Source organism: Malania oleifera, chromosome 12, assembly GCF_029873635.1.
Source record: "Malania oleifera isolate guangnan ecotype guangnan chromosome 12, ASM2987363v1, whole genome shotgun sequence".
In the NCBI taxonomy this organism is placed as follows: domain Eukaryota; kingdom Viridiplantae; phylum Streptophyta; class Magnoliopsida; order Santalales; family Ximeniaceae; genus Malania; species Malania oleifera.
In genome coordinates, this window is record NC_080428.1 from 2,604,135 (window position 1) to 2,618,161 (window position 14,027).

The 14,027-nt window shown below is 37.1% G+C and overlaps 1 protein-coding gene across 2 annotated transcripts in view; it reads right to left on the reverse strand.

The window, feature by feature from the left end:
* The window catches only part of LOC131144484 (uncharacterized), a 31,684-nt gene that overhangs the window by 522 nt on the left and 17,135 nt on the right, over positions 1-14,027 (reverse strand). For both annotated transcript variants that reach the window (XM_058093166.1, XM_058093167.1), the window contains exons 4-13: positions 7,671-7,697; positions 7,437-7,529; positions 6,280-6,452; positions 2,407-2,578; positions 2,201-2,317; positions 1,771-1,890; positions 1,574-1,594; positions 1,138-1,196; positions 656-746; positions 206-309 (exon numbers count right to left, since the gene is read on the reverse strand). In XM_058093166.1, the coding sequence (XP_057949149.1) occupies positions 229-309; positions 656-746; positions 1,138-1,196; positions 1,574-1,594; positions 1,771-1,890; positions 2,201-2,317; positions 2,407-2,578; positions 6,280-6,452; positions 7,437-7,529; positions 7,671-7,697 (954 nt within the window). In that variant the 3' untranslated portion in view covers positions 206-228. The remainder of the gene's footprint in view (positions 1-205; positions 310-655; positions 747-1,137; positions 1,197-1,573; positions 1,595-1,770; positions 1,891-2,200; positions 2,318-2,406; positions 2,579-6,279; positions 6,453-7,436; positions 7,530-7,670; positions 7,698-14,027) is intronic.

Sequence of the window (14,027 nt, forward strand, 5' to 3'; positions counted from 1 at the left end):
GAATGGGCGGAAAATAAAAATGCACCCATGTCTTAGCTCAGGTGGTAACCGGAGAGGGCGGGGTTGAGGTTAGGTGTTACAAAAGGTCGAAGTTATGATTCTCCAGGGAGCTCCCAAAGTACTATTTCAACGAGCAATACTTCAATAAAATGCACAAAAAACATGGACATGAAAAATGAGAGGAGGAAAAAGAAGGGACAGGCACCTCGTGGTGATATCCGTCATAATCTATGCAGCACTTGAGTTTCCATGCTTATTTTCATGGTGTTGGCGTGCCCGAAGATGGAAATAGATGAATTGAATTAAAATCTGGACAGAATGTTAAGGCTGCACATAAAATTAAATAAAAACTCCTTCAAATTGACAGAACCTAGGAAAGAAGGAAATACTTATAATGGCTTCCCTTCTTGACCGGTTTTAAGCAGTTTCATTTCCTTTGGCCATCTTTCCCAATACTTAAACAGAGGGATAACAATGTTGCCCTCTATAATAGGATTAAACTTCACACAAGCAAAATAGCCTACATAATCAACTGCTCTCCAGTCCAGTGTGGTTAATTGTTATGTGCTGACAAATTTCCAGGAATATGTAACCCGAGCCATGTCAAGTGCAATATAGTTAGAACATGTTAAAAAATATTTATGAATAAGGATACAAAACTATCAAGAAGTGCACACCCTCCTGCATCCACGATCCATGGAAGATTCGGTTGGATTTTTGACCAATCCATGCTGCTGACCAGAATGCTAGACACCAAAAAAGAGTAAAAAATAAAAAATAATAATGAGCAAAAGAACCCCATAACGTAAATGTGAAATATTAAACACAAAATAGCACACTAAAATTCTGGCACCTGCAAAAGTGGACATAATAATATGCACAATCTTATCTAGCCAAAAAAGAGGGCGTCGGTTTGCAAGGGTGGGGAGAGGGTTGTTACAGTGTATGCAGCCTTACAACTGCTTTATGCAGAGAGGCTGTTTCCATGGACTTGAACCTGTGACCAACCAGTCACAAAGGAGTAACCTTACTGTTGATCAGGCCTGCCCTCAAAAGATTTAGCAAATGCTTTTGGTGCATTGTCACAAGAAAGACAAGTGACCTACAATAAACAAAAACATGCAATTGATTGCTCACCTTGCAACGTACGTGACATTTCCAACAAAAGCGAAAATGAACATGCATGGATTTAGCCCCTGCACATCAAGGAAAAGGAGGTTACAAATTTATGTGTTTGTACCAAAATACAATCTCATTCTTTCCCATCCTCTTTCCCACCTTTTTTATTTGAAACAGATGCATTTCTAAGGAAATGACATACAGATACTTGTGATGTAAAATGTTAGTTTTACAGCCACACACATGCATGCACACATGCACAATTACGACCACAAATATATACTAAAGCTTTTATTAAATGATAATTTGTAGGACCTTAAAAACAAAAGATATTAAAACCATGCTACTGAAAACAATCTTTCTGCCCCATAAAGTGAAAAAGAAAATGAATTTTAAAAACTAATACACAAATTCAGCCCCCACCTACTAACGAGAATAATTTAGAGGAGCTTACCTTAACATTGCCTCTTCTAATCTGCAAAAATTACAAAAAAATATTAATTAATTAATTCAGATTCAAAACAGGCACCTTATCTCTAACAATAGCGGACAGTGATCTAGACTAGGAACAATCAGAAGAAAGTTAACAAAGACCACGAAAACTGACTCTTTGTTGTAAAGCAGAAATCTATTAGCACAAATAAATCTCACATTTAAACAAATTTGGGGAAGCCGTCCACCCATGTAAATAGCTGCCATTGCCCATCCTAGGAGGTTTCCAATCCCACTTCTCCCTTCACCACCACTTTCTTGCAACCACCTGTCACCTACCTGAAAACTCAATAGTGAACTAACAAGAATTAATTTTGCAACGGCAATAAGTTTTAATTTTTCCTTCTATTAAACAACCAAAAACAAATGCGCCACTAAATAAATGACCCACAGCCCAATGGTAGAACCAACTAGGCAATCCAATGATTCCAATGAAAAGCAGTTAAAGTGGGGGAGGGGGAATAAAATAAAAAATGAGCCAAGATGCCTCTCACATGAGACAAAATCATATCATGAGTGCAGATGAATCTTACATTACTCAAATAATTTTCTCATGTAAAATAAAGGGAACTAAATTTCTCCCAAATACCTGTAAAAGTTTTCTTCCTACTTGCATAACAACTCCTTGGTTTTGTTTCTCTAAAACACTCTTGTTTGCAGATAGGCGGACATTAAGAATGCCGAATAAGAATATCACAACATAGATCTGCAGCCAAAGAACATATAAAAGGTTATGCCCCATAGAAAAATGGTTCTAACCGAAAACATTTGTCCGATTTGCCATTCAGAATTTACCACACATAGCATAGTTTTGGTCTTTGGTGGTGGTGCAGACCGAGGAGAACCAAGTTCACCAAGCAAGGGCTCCTCAATTGGATTCCAGCTACGAGCTGAGTTTCGTGCAGTTCTCCCTGCTAAAAAAGACCCGAGTGTAGAACTGTAACTCCTTGATAGATATCTTGCAGACCTGACGAATACCAGCTAGCATATTATTATACATGAAACTATTCAAAGTGGCCACAATAAGTCGCTGACCAAAAATAGGCCTTGGACTTTAAATTTAACAAGTGCACAAACTCCCAAAGCATTTTCAAGATTCTTTCTTCCATATGGTTACAACAATTTATTTTATTAAGTTGAGGCATTAAAAGAAATTATTGTTGCAAGTTTCCAGTAGAGAGAGAGAGAGAGAGAGAGAGAGAGAGGTGAAGAGAACAGAAGCAGATGCATTCTCTCTCATAAATATATTAAAGACCAAGAAATTACAAAATGCTCCTCAAACACCAAACCACTAATTCTTAATACTCCCTCTTGAGCTGGCAATAAACATCAAACAGACCAAGCATGTCACATAAAATGATGACACACTCAGCAACTTATCCCTTAGTAAATAAATTCCCAAGCTGCATCAAAATGAGATATATGGAGTGAAAATACTGCCATTCTCACGTTCTAACCACATCAATTCACAAGCAAGGTTTCAAATTTCAGCTTTGATTGGAATTTTGCAGCTTCAAAAGTAAAGAAATCTCAATTGATTTCAGTTTTGATTTAGATTTTGATTTAAAAAGTTATGGAAATTAATAGTAAAGCATGGATTTTTTTATGGAACTAAAGAAACTGTTCATAAACAAAAAAAATGCACTATTTAGAACTAAAATATTGTAAGTAAAATACAACAGTTCTCGAAGTGTATAAGGTGCAATAACTGTATTACAATAACCTAATTAAACATGTTCATATTCAACTAATACACATGAAATTCATAAATGAGTTAAACACTAGTTATTGTTAGATTACTACATTACCTAAAAGCTTAAGCTATTAGGTTGTGAGCCAACAATGTTTAGAACTAAAATATTGTAAGTAAAATACAACATTTCTCGAAGTGTAACTGTATTACAATAACCTAATTAAACATGTTCATATTCAACTAATACACATGAAATTCATAAATGAGTTAAACACTAGTTATTGTTAGATTACTACATTACCTAAAAGCTTAAGCTATTAGGTTGTGAGCCAACAATGTATATCAAGCCCTACCACTCCCCCACAAATGCAGCCTGACAGCACGTGGAGAGATAACAAACGATGAGTAACACCCATACTCGGGACACAATAACTTTTTAACAAACTTACATTAAACGCAGGCAACAAAACTAAAACCCAAGACCTCGTGGTAACCAGCTCTGATACCATATTCAACTACCAATTTACCTAAAAGCATAAGCTATTAGGTTGTGGGCCAACAATGTATATCAAGTCTTTAACAACTATTATGCAAATATAGATAAAATAGAAATAGAAGGACAAATAAAATGTTATAGCTAATATCTAAGTTCAATTTTGCATAGAACTTCAAAAGTCTGGAAGCAATCATTTACATCCTTCTTGCAATAATTGTTATTTTCAATAAAACAAAAAAGGAGATTTATTTAGACAAAAATTTCAATTTCAATTTTGAATTACAAAGTTTAATTCCAAAGAATTTTTTTACCATTTTTAAAGTTTTAGACAAATTACTTTGAAGTTTTCACACTTCAGTAAGTTTCAGATTGTTTAAGGAAATTTAGATGAAAATTTTGTAAGATGGAATTTGGCTACCATTTCAATTTTGAGGGTGGTGGAAAGCAAAAAATTTTATGGAAATTTCAATAATTCGTGAAAGTCAAAAGACTCTGTTCACACCTCAAAAGTGGTGTGAGTAAAGAAAAAAATAAAAAAGGGCAGCCCGGTGCACAAAGCACAAACATTATCAAGATTATCCCCTAAAAAAAGGAGCAGTATCCAATGTAGTTTCTCATATCAACATCAACCCACCCAATCAGGATCTTAAAAACCAACAACCAACACATCACGACAAGACATATGTAGCAGCCAAGACGTGGAGCTTTCTTCAACATATCATAACATGCCAACTACTTCATTCTCATTTGACATCCCAGGCTAATCCATACGTTGGCCCACAGTATTATCAACAACAGAGGTCTATTTGGTTAGCTACCAGGTCAATTGCCTACTAAACTCCTATAGTATTTAGGAACTATTAAATATCTTTCATCAACACGTTTACATAAGGATCATTGGTGAACCAACTGGTTTGGTCCTTATTATCCATGTTCTTTGAGAAGATCAATAAAATATTTTCTCTGGTACAAGCTGATTCCTTTAAAAGCAAGTCACTTAAGCTCTCAAAAAAAAATCTCAACTTTACAAACTCTATGGTGGGAAACTAAGACGATAAAAACCTGTTCAAATCTAAAATACTCATTGCATCATTCCTCGTAATAACCATATCATGTACATAGGCCAACAGCACAACACCTGTTAAATACTCATACGATCAAATTGATATCATCTCATTCTGAGCTTCAAAATAGATTCTTCAAACTCCAACCATGCGCTTGGACACCTCTTCAAATTTTATATTCTTTACCCTGCATACATAACCATTGGACTCCCCCAACTTCCCCAAGCAACAAATCCATGAGTCATATATACCTTCCATTACCATGTAGGAAAGAATTACCAACAGGAAGTTGAAATAGAGGTCAATGATAATCAATAGCTGGAGATCAATACAAGTATTTAGTTACAAATGTGTTGCCTTCCAATATATTTTGAGATCGGACAGTGATAATTCCCAAAAAAGACCAAGAGAGTGCACCCAAAAGGAAGCGAGGAATATCATTGTATCCCATAGCCATGAGCAGGATGAGATTTAAAAATCCTAGCATTCTTCAAAAAATGGTGAAAACTGCCATGTTCGAAAGAGCTCTACCATTTCTATTTTTTCTAAAGCCACTGAATTTAACCAATAACAGCTCTCCCACCTTTCCCAGCGCCAGCCACTCTTCCCCCACATAGGAAAAGAGGGTGTTCCGAAATGCAATGCCATCCTACAATGCACGAAGATACGAGTGTTTGTTCCATTGCATTCACAACACATAATTCACATGTCAGAACTGAGTCTTACAGGGCTCATGTGTTTTAATCCTTTCCAGTATCACGGTCCAAAGAAAGGCCTGAATCTTCCTGGGCACCTTAGTGCTCCAAAAAAAATGTGGTTCCAAGAGAAGAGGTTAGGGGATGTGGATCTCAAAAGGTGCTAGAGAAAGCACTTAAGAACAGCTGAAAATTCATAACTTGAAGACGGGTGAATCCGTGAAAATAACCATATTTATAGTGACAGAGATGAAAGGGACACTATAGCCACCATCCAAGAATCATTGACGATATAAAAACCGAAAGAGGCATAGTTGAGGACTAGGAGAAACAAATCAACAAGATATGGTATATTGTTAATGTAATGTCTTGGAGGCAGATTTTATGCTAATCAATTAAATTAGTTTAGAACCTCAATTGACCATAATGAATTTCTTCTCAAACAACTAGATGCACTTTTCAGTCTAAACAAGCCTTTTTTTAATTGTGCACCAACATGCCTCTGCATCATCTGGTCTATACCATCAATTTTCCTGATTCTTGTTGACTTAGAAGACCTAAGAAAATAATGCTACACCAATTTGGAAAAACACACTCAAGTTTTCCAAGCAATAAAAATTCATAACTAATCAGATATGTTGATGCTTCTGAAGATCATAAGGACAGTCTGGCATTTCAGAAGAAAATGTTCAAGTATAGCCAAGTAGAAGAATTAGTTACCTGTAGCATGACTCTGTCCTGGAGCTATTTCGGGGAACGACTGGAAGTGTGACTGGAATAGGTGAACTTAAAGGAACTCCATTACAACTGCAACCATTTTGCCATCCATCTACACCATTCACTGCTTTCATCCCCATGTCATTATTGCTTTCCTCATTTTGATCAACCCCAACCTGGCTAAGATTGAATTACCCAAGTTGTTAATTCAAACATTAACAGTATGCTATATACAGGAGTAAAAAAAAAAATGTGAATTACAAATTTCAACCAATGTTTGAAAGTCAAAGGCATAAGGGAAAGGGAAGGCATTTTAACCCGCATGACTCATGACTCATGAGCCAAGGCATAAGCCTTTAAGAGTTGAGGCATAAATAATTTTATTTTTTGGATAAAATGCAGAAATAAATTAAATATGTTTTTTTTTTACAACAATTAAAAATTTACAAAAAAAAAAAATTTAAAATTAATAAATATAATTAAAACTCATACAACCAGAATGAGTAAGACTAACAAAAAAGGCACAAAAGGTGCATTTTTAGTACAAATGCATAGCCTCACCCCTTGCCTTTATGTTCATTGGTATTTTAGACCATACCCTCAAAGCATTTTGGGAATGCCTTGTCTTGAGGTGACCCTCTAAGTCTCAATCAAGCTTCTTAAAACACTGCAACCACCATCAATATACATATCACTTTTATGTCCCTTGCATCCAATTGTTCAGTGAACTGTTTTAAGCAGCACCATTGACAAATGTTGACTTAAAAAAAAAAAACAAACAATAAGTAGAGCATGAAATCAATTTGTTGACTTATCAAATTATTTAGGATTTTCTTAGCTGGAGCTTGAACTTAGTTGCACATATACACAACTAGATTCTAATTTTTAAACATGAGATTGTGTTGAAACCATCCATTTCAATGCTTTACCTCACACATGGCAAGTGCTTGGACTCCATCTTGCACTTTACAAAACAGAGAACACATTTCCCTTTTTCCCAATTTTAAGTTTCACAATTTTCAGGCTGAGAATTTTCTTTCCCATTTTTACTTTATTATACAACACCAACCACACCCACGAAGCAAAAAACCAATGAGTATGTGACAAATTTTTTATTAAAATTTAGTAAGAGGAAATGATTAGCTGAAGTGAAGTCCAACCTTATGAAACCATCTACTGGAGTTTAGTCGAGGATAGATGTGACCATAATAAATGGTTTGTGTTGTAAGAACCAAGGTTGTAATTGTATACAACTGCAGAACACCAAAATATCAAGTCAGACTAGAAAAATAAATATTAGAATTAATATAATGTAATTAAATAGCTTTCTAATTTTTTTTAAAAAAAATTAATGTAAACATTGAACAACTTCAGGAGACAGCTGGAATTTTTACCATTGCCATATAATATTGTGTCGGAAGCTGCAAATTATGGATATAAAATTTAGTTAGTAATGTGATGTGAGAAATAAAAGCATTTATAAACAACTTTGAAGGATTTAAGGTTAAATACTAGGGAGACACATAATTATGCCCTTGAAAATACAAAGAGGACTTTATCCGTGGATATGTCTATTTTGTCATTGTAGCATGCATATCTCTCATTTTTTTTTTCTAATGCCCTATTTCTTGGTGTGTATGGAATTACTAATTCTGCATTTTCAGGTGCAGGGTGTGCCATATTCTTTCCTCTAGGTTTCTAGGGCATTGAGGGCACTGCCATATTTGGATGGAGTGCAATATTTTAGAGGATCAAACAAAGTCTATAGGTCTTCCTATGGAGAAGGATTTTTTTCCCCCAGCTTCTCTTTCATGGTCAGCTATCAGAAGTTTTAAAGATTACCCTTGATTAATTTGAAAAAGACTAAAATTCTTTGCTTCACTAATTGTTTTCTTTTGTTTTCTTGCTTCTTTCTTTATGACAGTGTACCTTGTACTCTTCCTTGTATTTCTTTTATCTTTTTTGTTAATAAAGAAGTTCTCTTATCCAAAGAAAAACAGGAGAAAAAAAAAAACAGCAGGAACAGGTTTTCAACAACAAATATGCACTTATTATAACATCAAACAGCAAAGTGATCTAATCTTTTAACATATATGCAGTCAAATGGTTTAAAATTCTCAAGTCGTTTAAGTTTTTGTTTCAACACAAGAAAGGCATTAATATTTCTACAAAGTCTCCTTTGAAATTTCCTGAAACATTTGAACTCATAGAAATCCAGAATAAAAACAAAATTTTCTAAAAAATAACTACAATAAAAAAATTTAGAAATATGAAATCTCACCAGTGTAATATCATCTTATTAAAAGGTTGTTAAATTTTTTAGATTTCAATAATTTGGTGCAAAAATCTTGAATTTAGATTTTTTGTTTTCTTTGAATTTTTAAAATTCATATGAACTGATAATTTTATCTTGTAGATAATCACACACATCAATAAACCAAGCCTTAGGTCCCACGAGGTAGGGTTAGCTACACGAATTTTTTCCACCAATTTACATTTTACACATAGACAATTTCCTCCATCACACACATAAATATGTTTTCAATGTAAATTTACAATTTCCCAAATCAACAAATTTCTTCAGATCATTCAATTTATTGAATAATTTTCTTCCTATTATTTTATTAAGAAAATGTTTTATTTTTTTTTATTTTTTTGGATAAGAAAATGTCATCATATGTTTGGCTTAAATTTATGAATCACATGTCACTTAGTTTTCATTTATGTAATTTATTTATAGTATTTAAATTCTAAGTCTAGCATTCTCTCTATTTAGACATTCCAAGTTTTACTAACACTAGGCAATTGTCATACATTTTTCACACTTAACCACTAGTTTCCATCCTTTTGTCCAGAACTATTGTCATATTTTTTTGCATTTTTGAACATTTATAATTTAGTCAAATTCAATATTCAAGACCATCATAAAATGTGAACAATTAAATAGAAAAACATTAAATTCAACAAAATTTCGTGAACAAATGAATGAAGACTAAAAATTAGAAAGTTGAACTGTCTTGCTATGATTTTAAAACAAATTATTAAAAACAAAAACAGGTTATTTTATCTTACCAATTTTCTAGCTCATCCTATTCCTATTCCCTCATACATGTCAAAATTTAAGGAGCTATAATTTACCATCACCTGCCCCATGCGATAGGACAAGCAATGCAAACAAGCTTACTGATTATTTATTTTGCCTCTATAAATACGAGGCTAATAAGAGAGCATATAATCAGCTCCAAACTGTAGAATGCATGTCAACCACTACATGTGCAAGCACTAATTGATTCTGATACTTCAAGAATTCTGAGTTTTCAGCCCAAAAAACATTGTTTCAGTCACAGCAGATGAACATCCAGTTTAATCATCAGGCACCAAATATCAAATTGTTCTGCATTGCCTAGTCAATATCAAATGGTTCTTCATTGCCCTTTCAAATCAGATCATCCTTAGGTCCTTACAAAATTCAGACACAGCAAACAACTTTGTAAACTTCTTTCAACCAAATGTCTTTTAATATGCTAAAGAAACGCTGCTAAGGTGAAGGGATTGAAGGAATCTCAACAAAAGAAGCGTAAATCTCCATTTAGAGCATTTGGAGAAAAAACAAAAAAAAAAATGACATGCCATCCTGAAAATGACCAAAAATACGAGGAAAATTCAAATGGACTATTTTCAAATTTCAAACATAAAAAAACATGAATAACTTTTCAATCTTACGTAACATTCAAATGCTCAAGTAGTGTGATTTATGGCGAATGATTTTCCCTTTTTGGGAAGCACACTAATTGAATCAATGATCTATTTTGGTGAATATTGTGCTCATAATATTTTATGCTCAAGGCTGACATGTTAGGAGGAAGGGATTTTGGAGCAACAATCACACACGAAGAATAAACACAAATACATCCACACTAGAACACCGGAAATTACGTGGTTCGGTCAAATCGACCTACATCCATGGAGCACACACCACTGCACTATAGTGGGAGAAATATTACAAGGATGAGCCACTGCTCAACTCTCTCTGTCTCTCTCTTCTCTCTCTCTTACTGCAACTCTCTGCACACACTCACTCACGTAGCTTACACTACTCAACACTCACTGCAACTCACACATACACCGCTCACACTGCACACACAGCAAGCCCATATATACATAAGGGAGAGCAAAAATTTCAAAGGGCGATGGCTAAATGTCAGCAAAGTCTGCCTAAGTAGGTGACCGCCGGTCTTCAATGTCCAAGTTAGCGACTGGGCTGGTGCGGCTGTCGGCGACTCCACACCTACAATCTCAACAATCTCCCACTTGAAGACGGAGACAGCATCTCAACCAGTGTATAGGCAAATGATGTGCTCATGTCTGTCTTCAAGCATGAATACCAACTGAAGTTGAGCACAACTTCAGTTTCTCTCTAGTCACCACCTTCCTGTCTGCTAGATTTCTGCGGACTAATCTAATGGTTGTCAGCTTCACAACTGGTGCAAAGATGTCGGTGCAGTCAATCCCTTCCTTCTGTTCGAAGCCTTTGACTACCAACCGAGGCTTGTACCTTCTGGAGCCGTCATGCTCCTCTTCGATTTTATACACCCACTTGTTGTGAAAGACCTTCTTACCTTTGGGCAACTCAGCTAGTTCCCACGTTCTATTGGAGGTGAGGGACTTCATCTCGTCCTTCATTACAAGCTCCCACTTGCTCGCATCTCCTACCTGACATGCTTCATCATAGCATTCGGGCTCTCCTCCATTTATAAGAAGTAAGTAATCAATATACCTTTTGTTTGGTATATGGGGCCAAGTAGATCTCCTAAGCTCTGGAGCTGGAGTAGGAGGCGGTGGTGCGACGATCTGCTCCACTGGTTCCTCCGCCTGAGGATTCTCGGCATTCTGATGTTGTGTCCCGACACATTCTGGGACATCATCCATATCTACATAGGTTGATTCTCTCTGAACTGGTTTGGTGGATTCTGCTTTGTGCCTGTCTTTGTACATCACATTTTCATCAAAAATCACATCTCTGCTTCTGATCACCTTTTTGTTTTCATCATCCCAAATGCGGTATCCAAATTCATCTCCACCATAACCGATGAAAGTGCATTTCCAGGATTTCGGATCCAGTTTATCCTTGACATGATCATTGATATGTACATATGCAACACAACCAAAAACTTTCAAATGTGAAAGTCTTACCTCTTTGTTACTCCAAACTTCTTCTGGTAAACTAGTCCAATGGTACTAAAGGACTTCTATTAATCAAATAAGCTGCTCTGTTGACAGCATCTGCCCAAAACATCTTTAGCAAGCCTGACTGCATACGCATGCTTCTGGCTTTTTCTATCAACGTTCTGTTCATCCGCTTGGCTACGCCGTTGTGTTGAAGCGTATCTGGCACAGTCCTTTCCATTCTAATACCATGCTCAAAGCAGAATTTCTTGAACTCGATGTCAACATACTCTCCACCGTTATCTATTCTCAGCTTCTTGATTTTCAAACCAGTTTCGTTTTCTACCATCGCTTTCCAATTTTTAAAAGCATCAAAAACATTAGATTTAAACTTTAGGAAGTACACTCATACCTTCCTTGAATGATCATCGATAAACGTGACGAAGTAATGCTTTCCTCCTGTAGACAAAATGGTTGTTGGTCCCTATACATATGAATGGACTAGCTCAAGTCTCTCCTTCTTCGGGGTACTGATGTTTGTCAGGAAACTGACTCTCTTCTGTTTCCCAAATATGCAATCCTCACGTGTCAATCTTCACCGACTGTAAATCACTTCACTTACCCTTTGAGTGCATCACCCTGAGTCCCTTCTCACTCAGGTGTCGAAGTCGTTGATGCCATAGGTTGCTATCAACATTTCCTGTAGCAACTGTAATAGACATACATGCATCAGGAGTTACATAAAGAGTACCACTTTTCTTACCTCGAGCAATTGTCAATGCACCCTTCGAAATCTTCCATTCATCACCAATGAAAGATGTGTTATAACCTTCATCTACCAATTGACCGACTGAGATCAAATTCTTCCTCAAGTCTAGAATACACCTGACATCTCTCAGTTTCCATATTGACTCATTCATTTTGATCTTCACTGTCCCCTTACCGGCAATGTCGCAAGGTTGATCATTGCTCAGATATACTTTACCGAAATTACCTAATGTATACTCCTCCAAACAATCTCTGCTGCAAGTGGCATGGAATGAAGCTCCAGAGTCTAACACCCAAGACTCCTTTTTGCTCTCCAAAGAGTAGATCAACAAATCATCATTTTCAGAAGTAATATTTGCTTCTGTCTTTGCCCTCGTCTCGTATTCTTTCTTCTGACTTCTACACTGGTTCTTGTGATGACCAGTTTTTCCACAGTTCCAGCACTTAATAACTTTTGTGCTCTGGAAACCTGTGTCCTGAGTCCCTCTGAGAATTCTAGATTTAGACTGCCTGGGCCTAGATCTGCCACGGTTGTTTGATCGTCCATGCCTGTTTCCTCTGCCTCGACTCTCCATGTTCAAGGCTGAACTCGAAGTGGAGTCATGATTTGACTACATTCTGATTTCCTCTGACAAAATCATGATGACGACCTCATCGTATACAAGCTTCGATTTTTTTGCGGAGCTACTGATGGCAGTAACAATACCATTCCAACTTTCAGGCAACTGACTGAGAATCAATAAGGCCCGAATCTCATCATCAAACGTTATCCCAACTAAAGCGATTTGATCCGACAACTCGTTCAAATTATTCAAATGCCTGTTAAAACTTTCACCTGCAGACATGCTCATCGTAAATAGTCTTTTCATGAGATTTACCTTGTTTGCGGCTACAGGCTGCTCGTACATATTAGAGAGCGCATCCATCAGAGACTTGGTGGATGTTATATGCTTGATATTGAATGCCACAGACTTTGACAACGTCATTCTAATGGCTCCGAGGGCTTTTTGGTCAAGCAACTCTCACTCGCTCTCCTTCATGGATTTTGGCTTCTCCATCAGTGGTAAGTGCAACTCTTTACCAAACAAATAGTCTTCAATCTGCATTTTCCAGAAACCGAAGTTTGTGCCGTCAAACATCTCGATCTGAAAGCTCTCTTCATTCGATATCTCGATTTGCTGATCTAGAGACAGAATTAGCTCAAACGGACAGCACGGTTGGATCCAGAACGGCCGAAAACCCTAGAAATGGCTTAAGTCGTTCAAAAAACGGACCCAAAGTGGCTTCGAAAAGCCCAGTCAAACTTTCGGTCAAATCTGGTCGACTTTAACGGAATATTCCTCACAAACGGAATATTCCCTGACGCCGTTAACTGCGCCTTTTGCTGACGTGGCACGTGGGGCCCACTGCTGACGTGGCACTGTGGGGCCCACCTGCTGCGAGTGACTGTGGGGCCCACTCGATGACATGGCACTGGCATGGCATGGGGGCGGGGCTGACATGGCGTGGGCGGCTGACACGGCCGTTTACTTGCGCCACGTGGCACTTATGTGGTGGCTAGCTGGGCGCAGGTCCCAGCTGACGTGCGCTGACGTGAACGGGTGACGTGGCGCTGACGTCACTCATCTTCAACCTCTGTCTGTTCTCCGGCACGTGAAGGCACGTTTGGGCGCGTGGAAACGTCCCCTGTACGTTGGCAGCGCGTGCGGTCTCGTCTGTGGTTGTTTGAAGCTCCGGTTGCCACCGTTAGCTTCGTCTAGACAAGAGGAGTTCGATGGTAGCCTCAAAATTAAATTTTGAGCTACAGGACAAAAGCT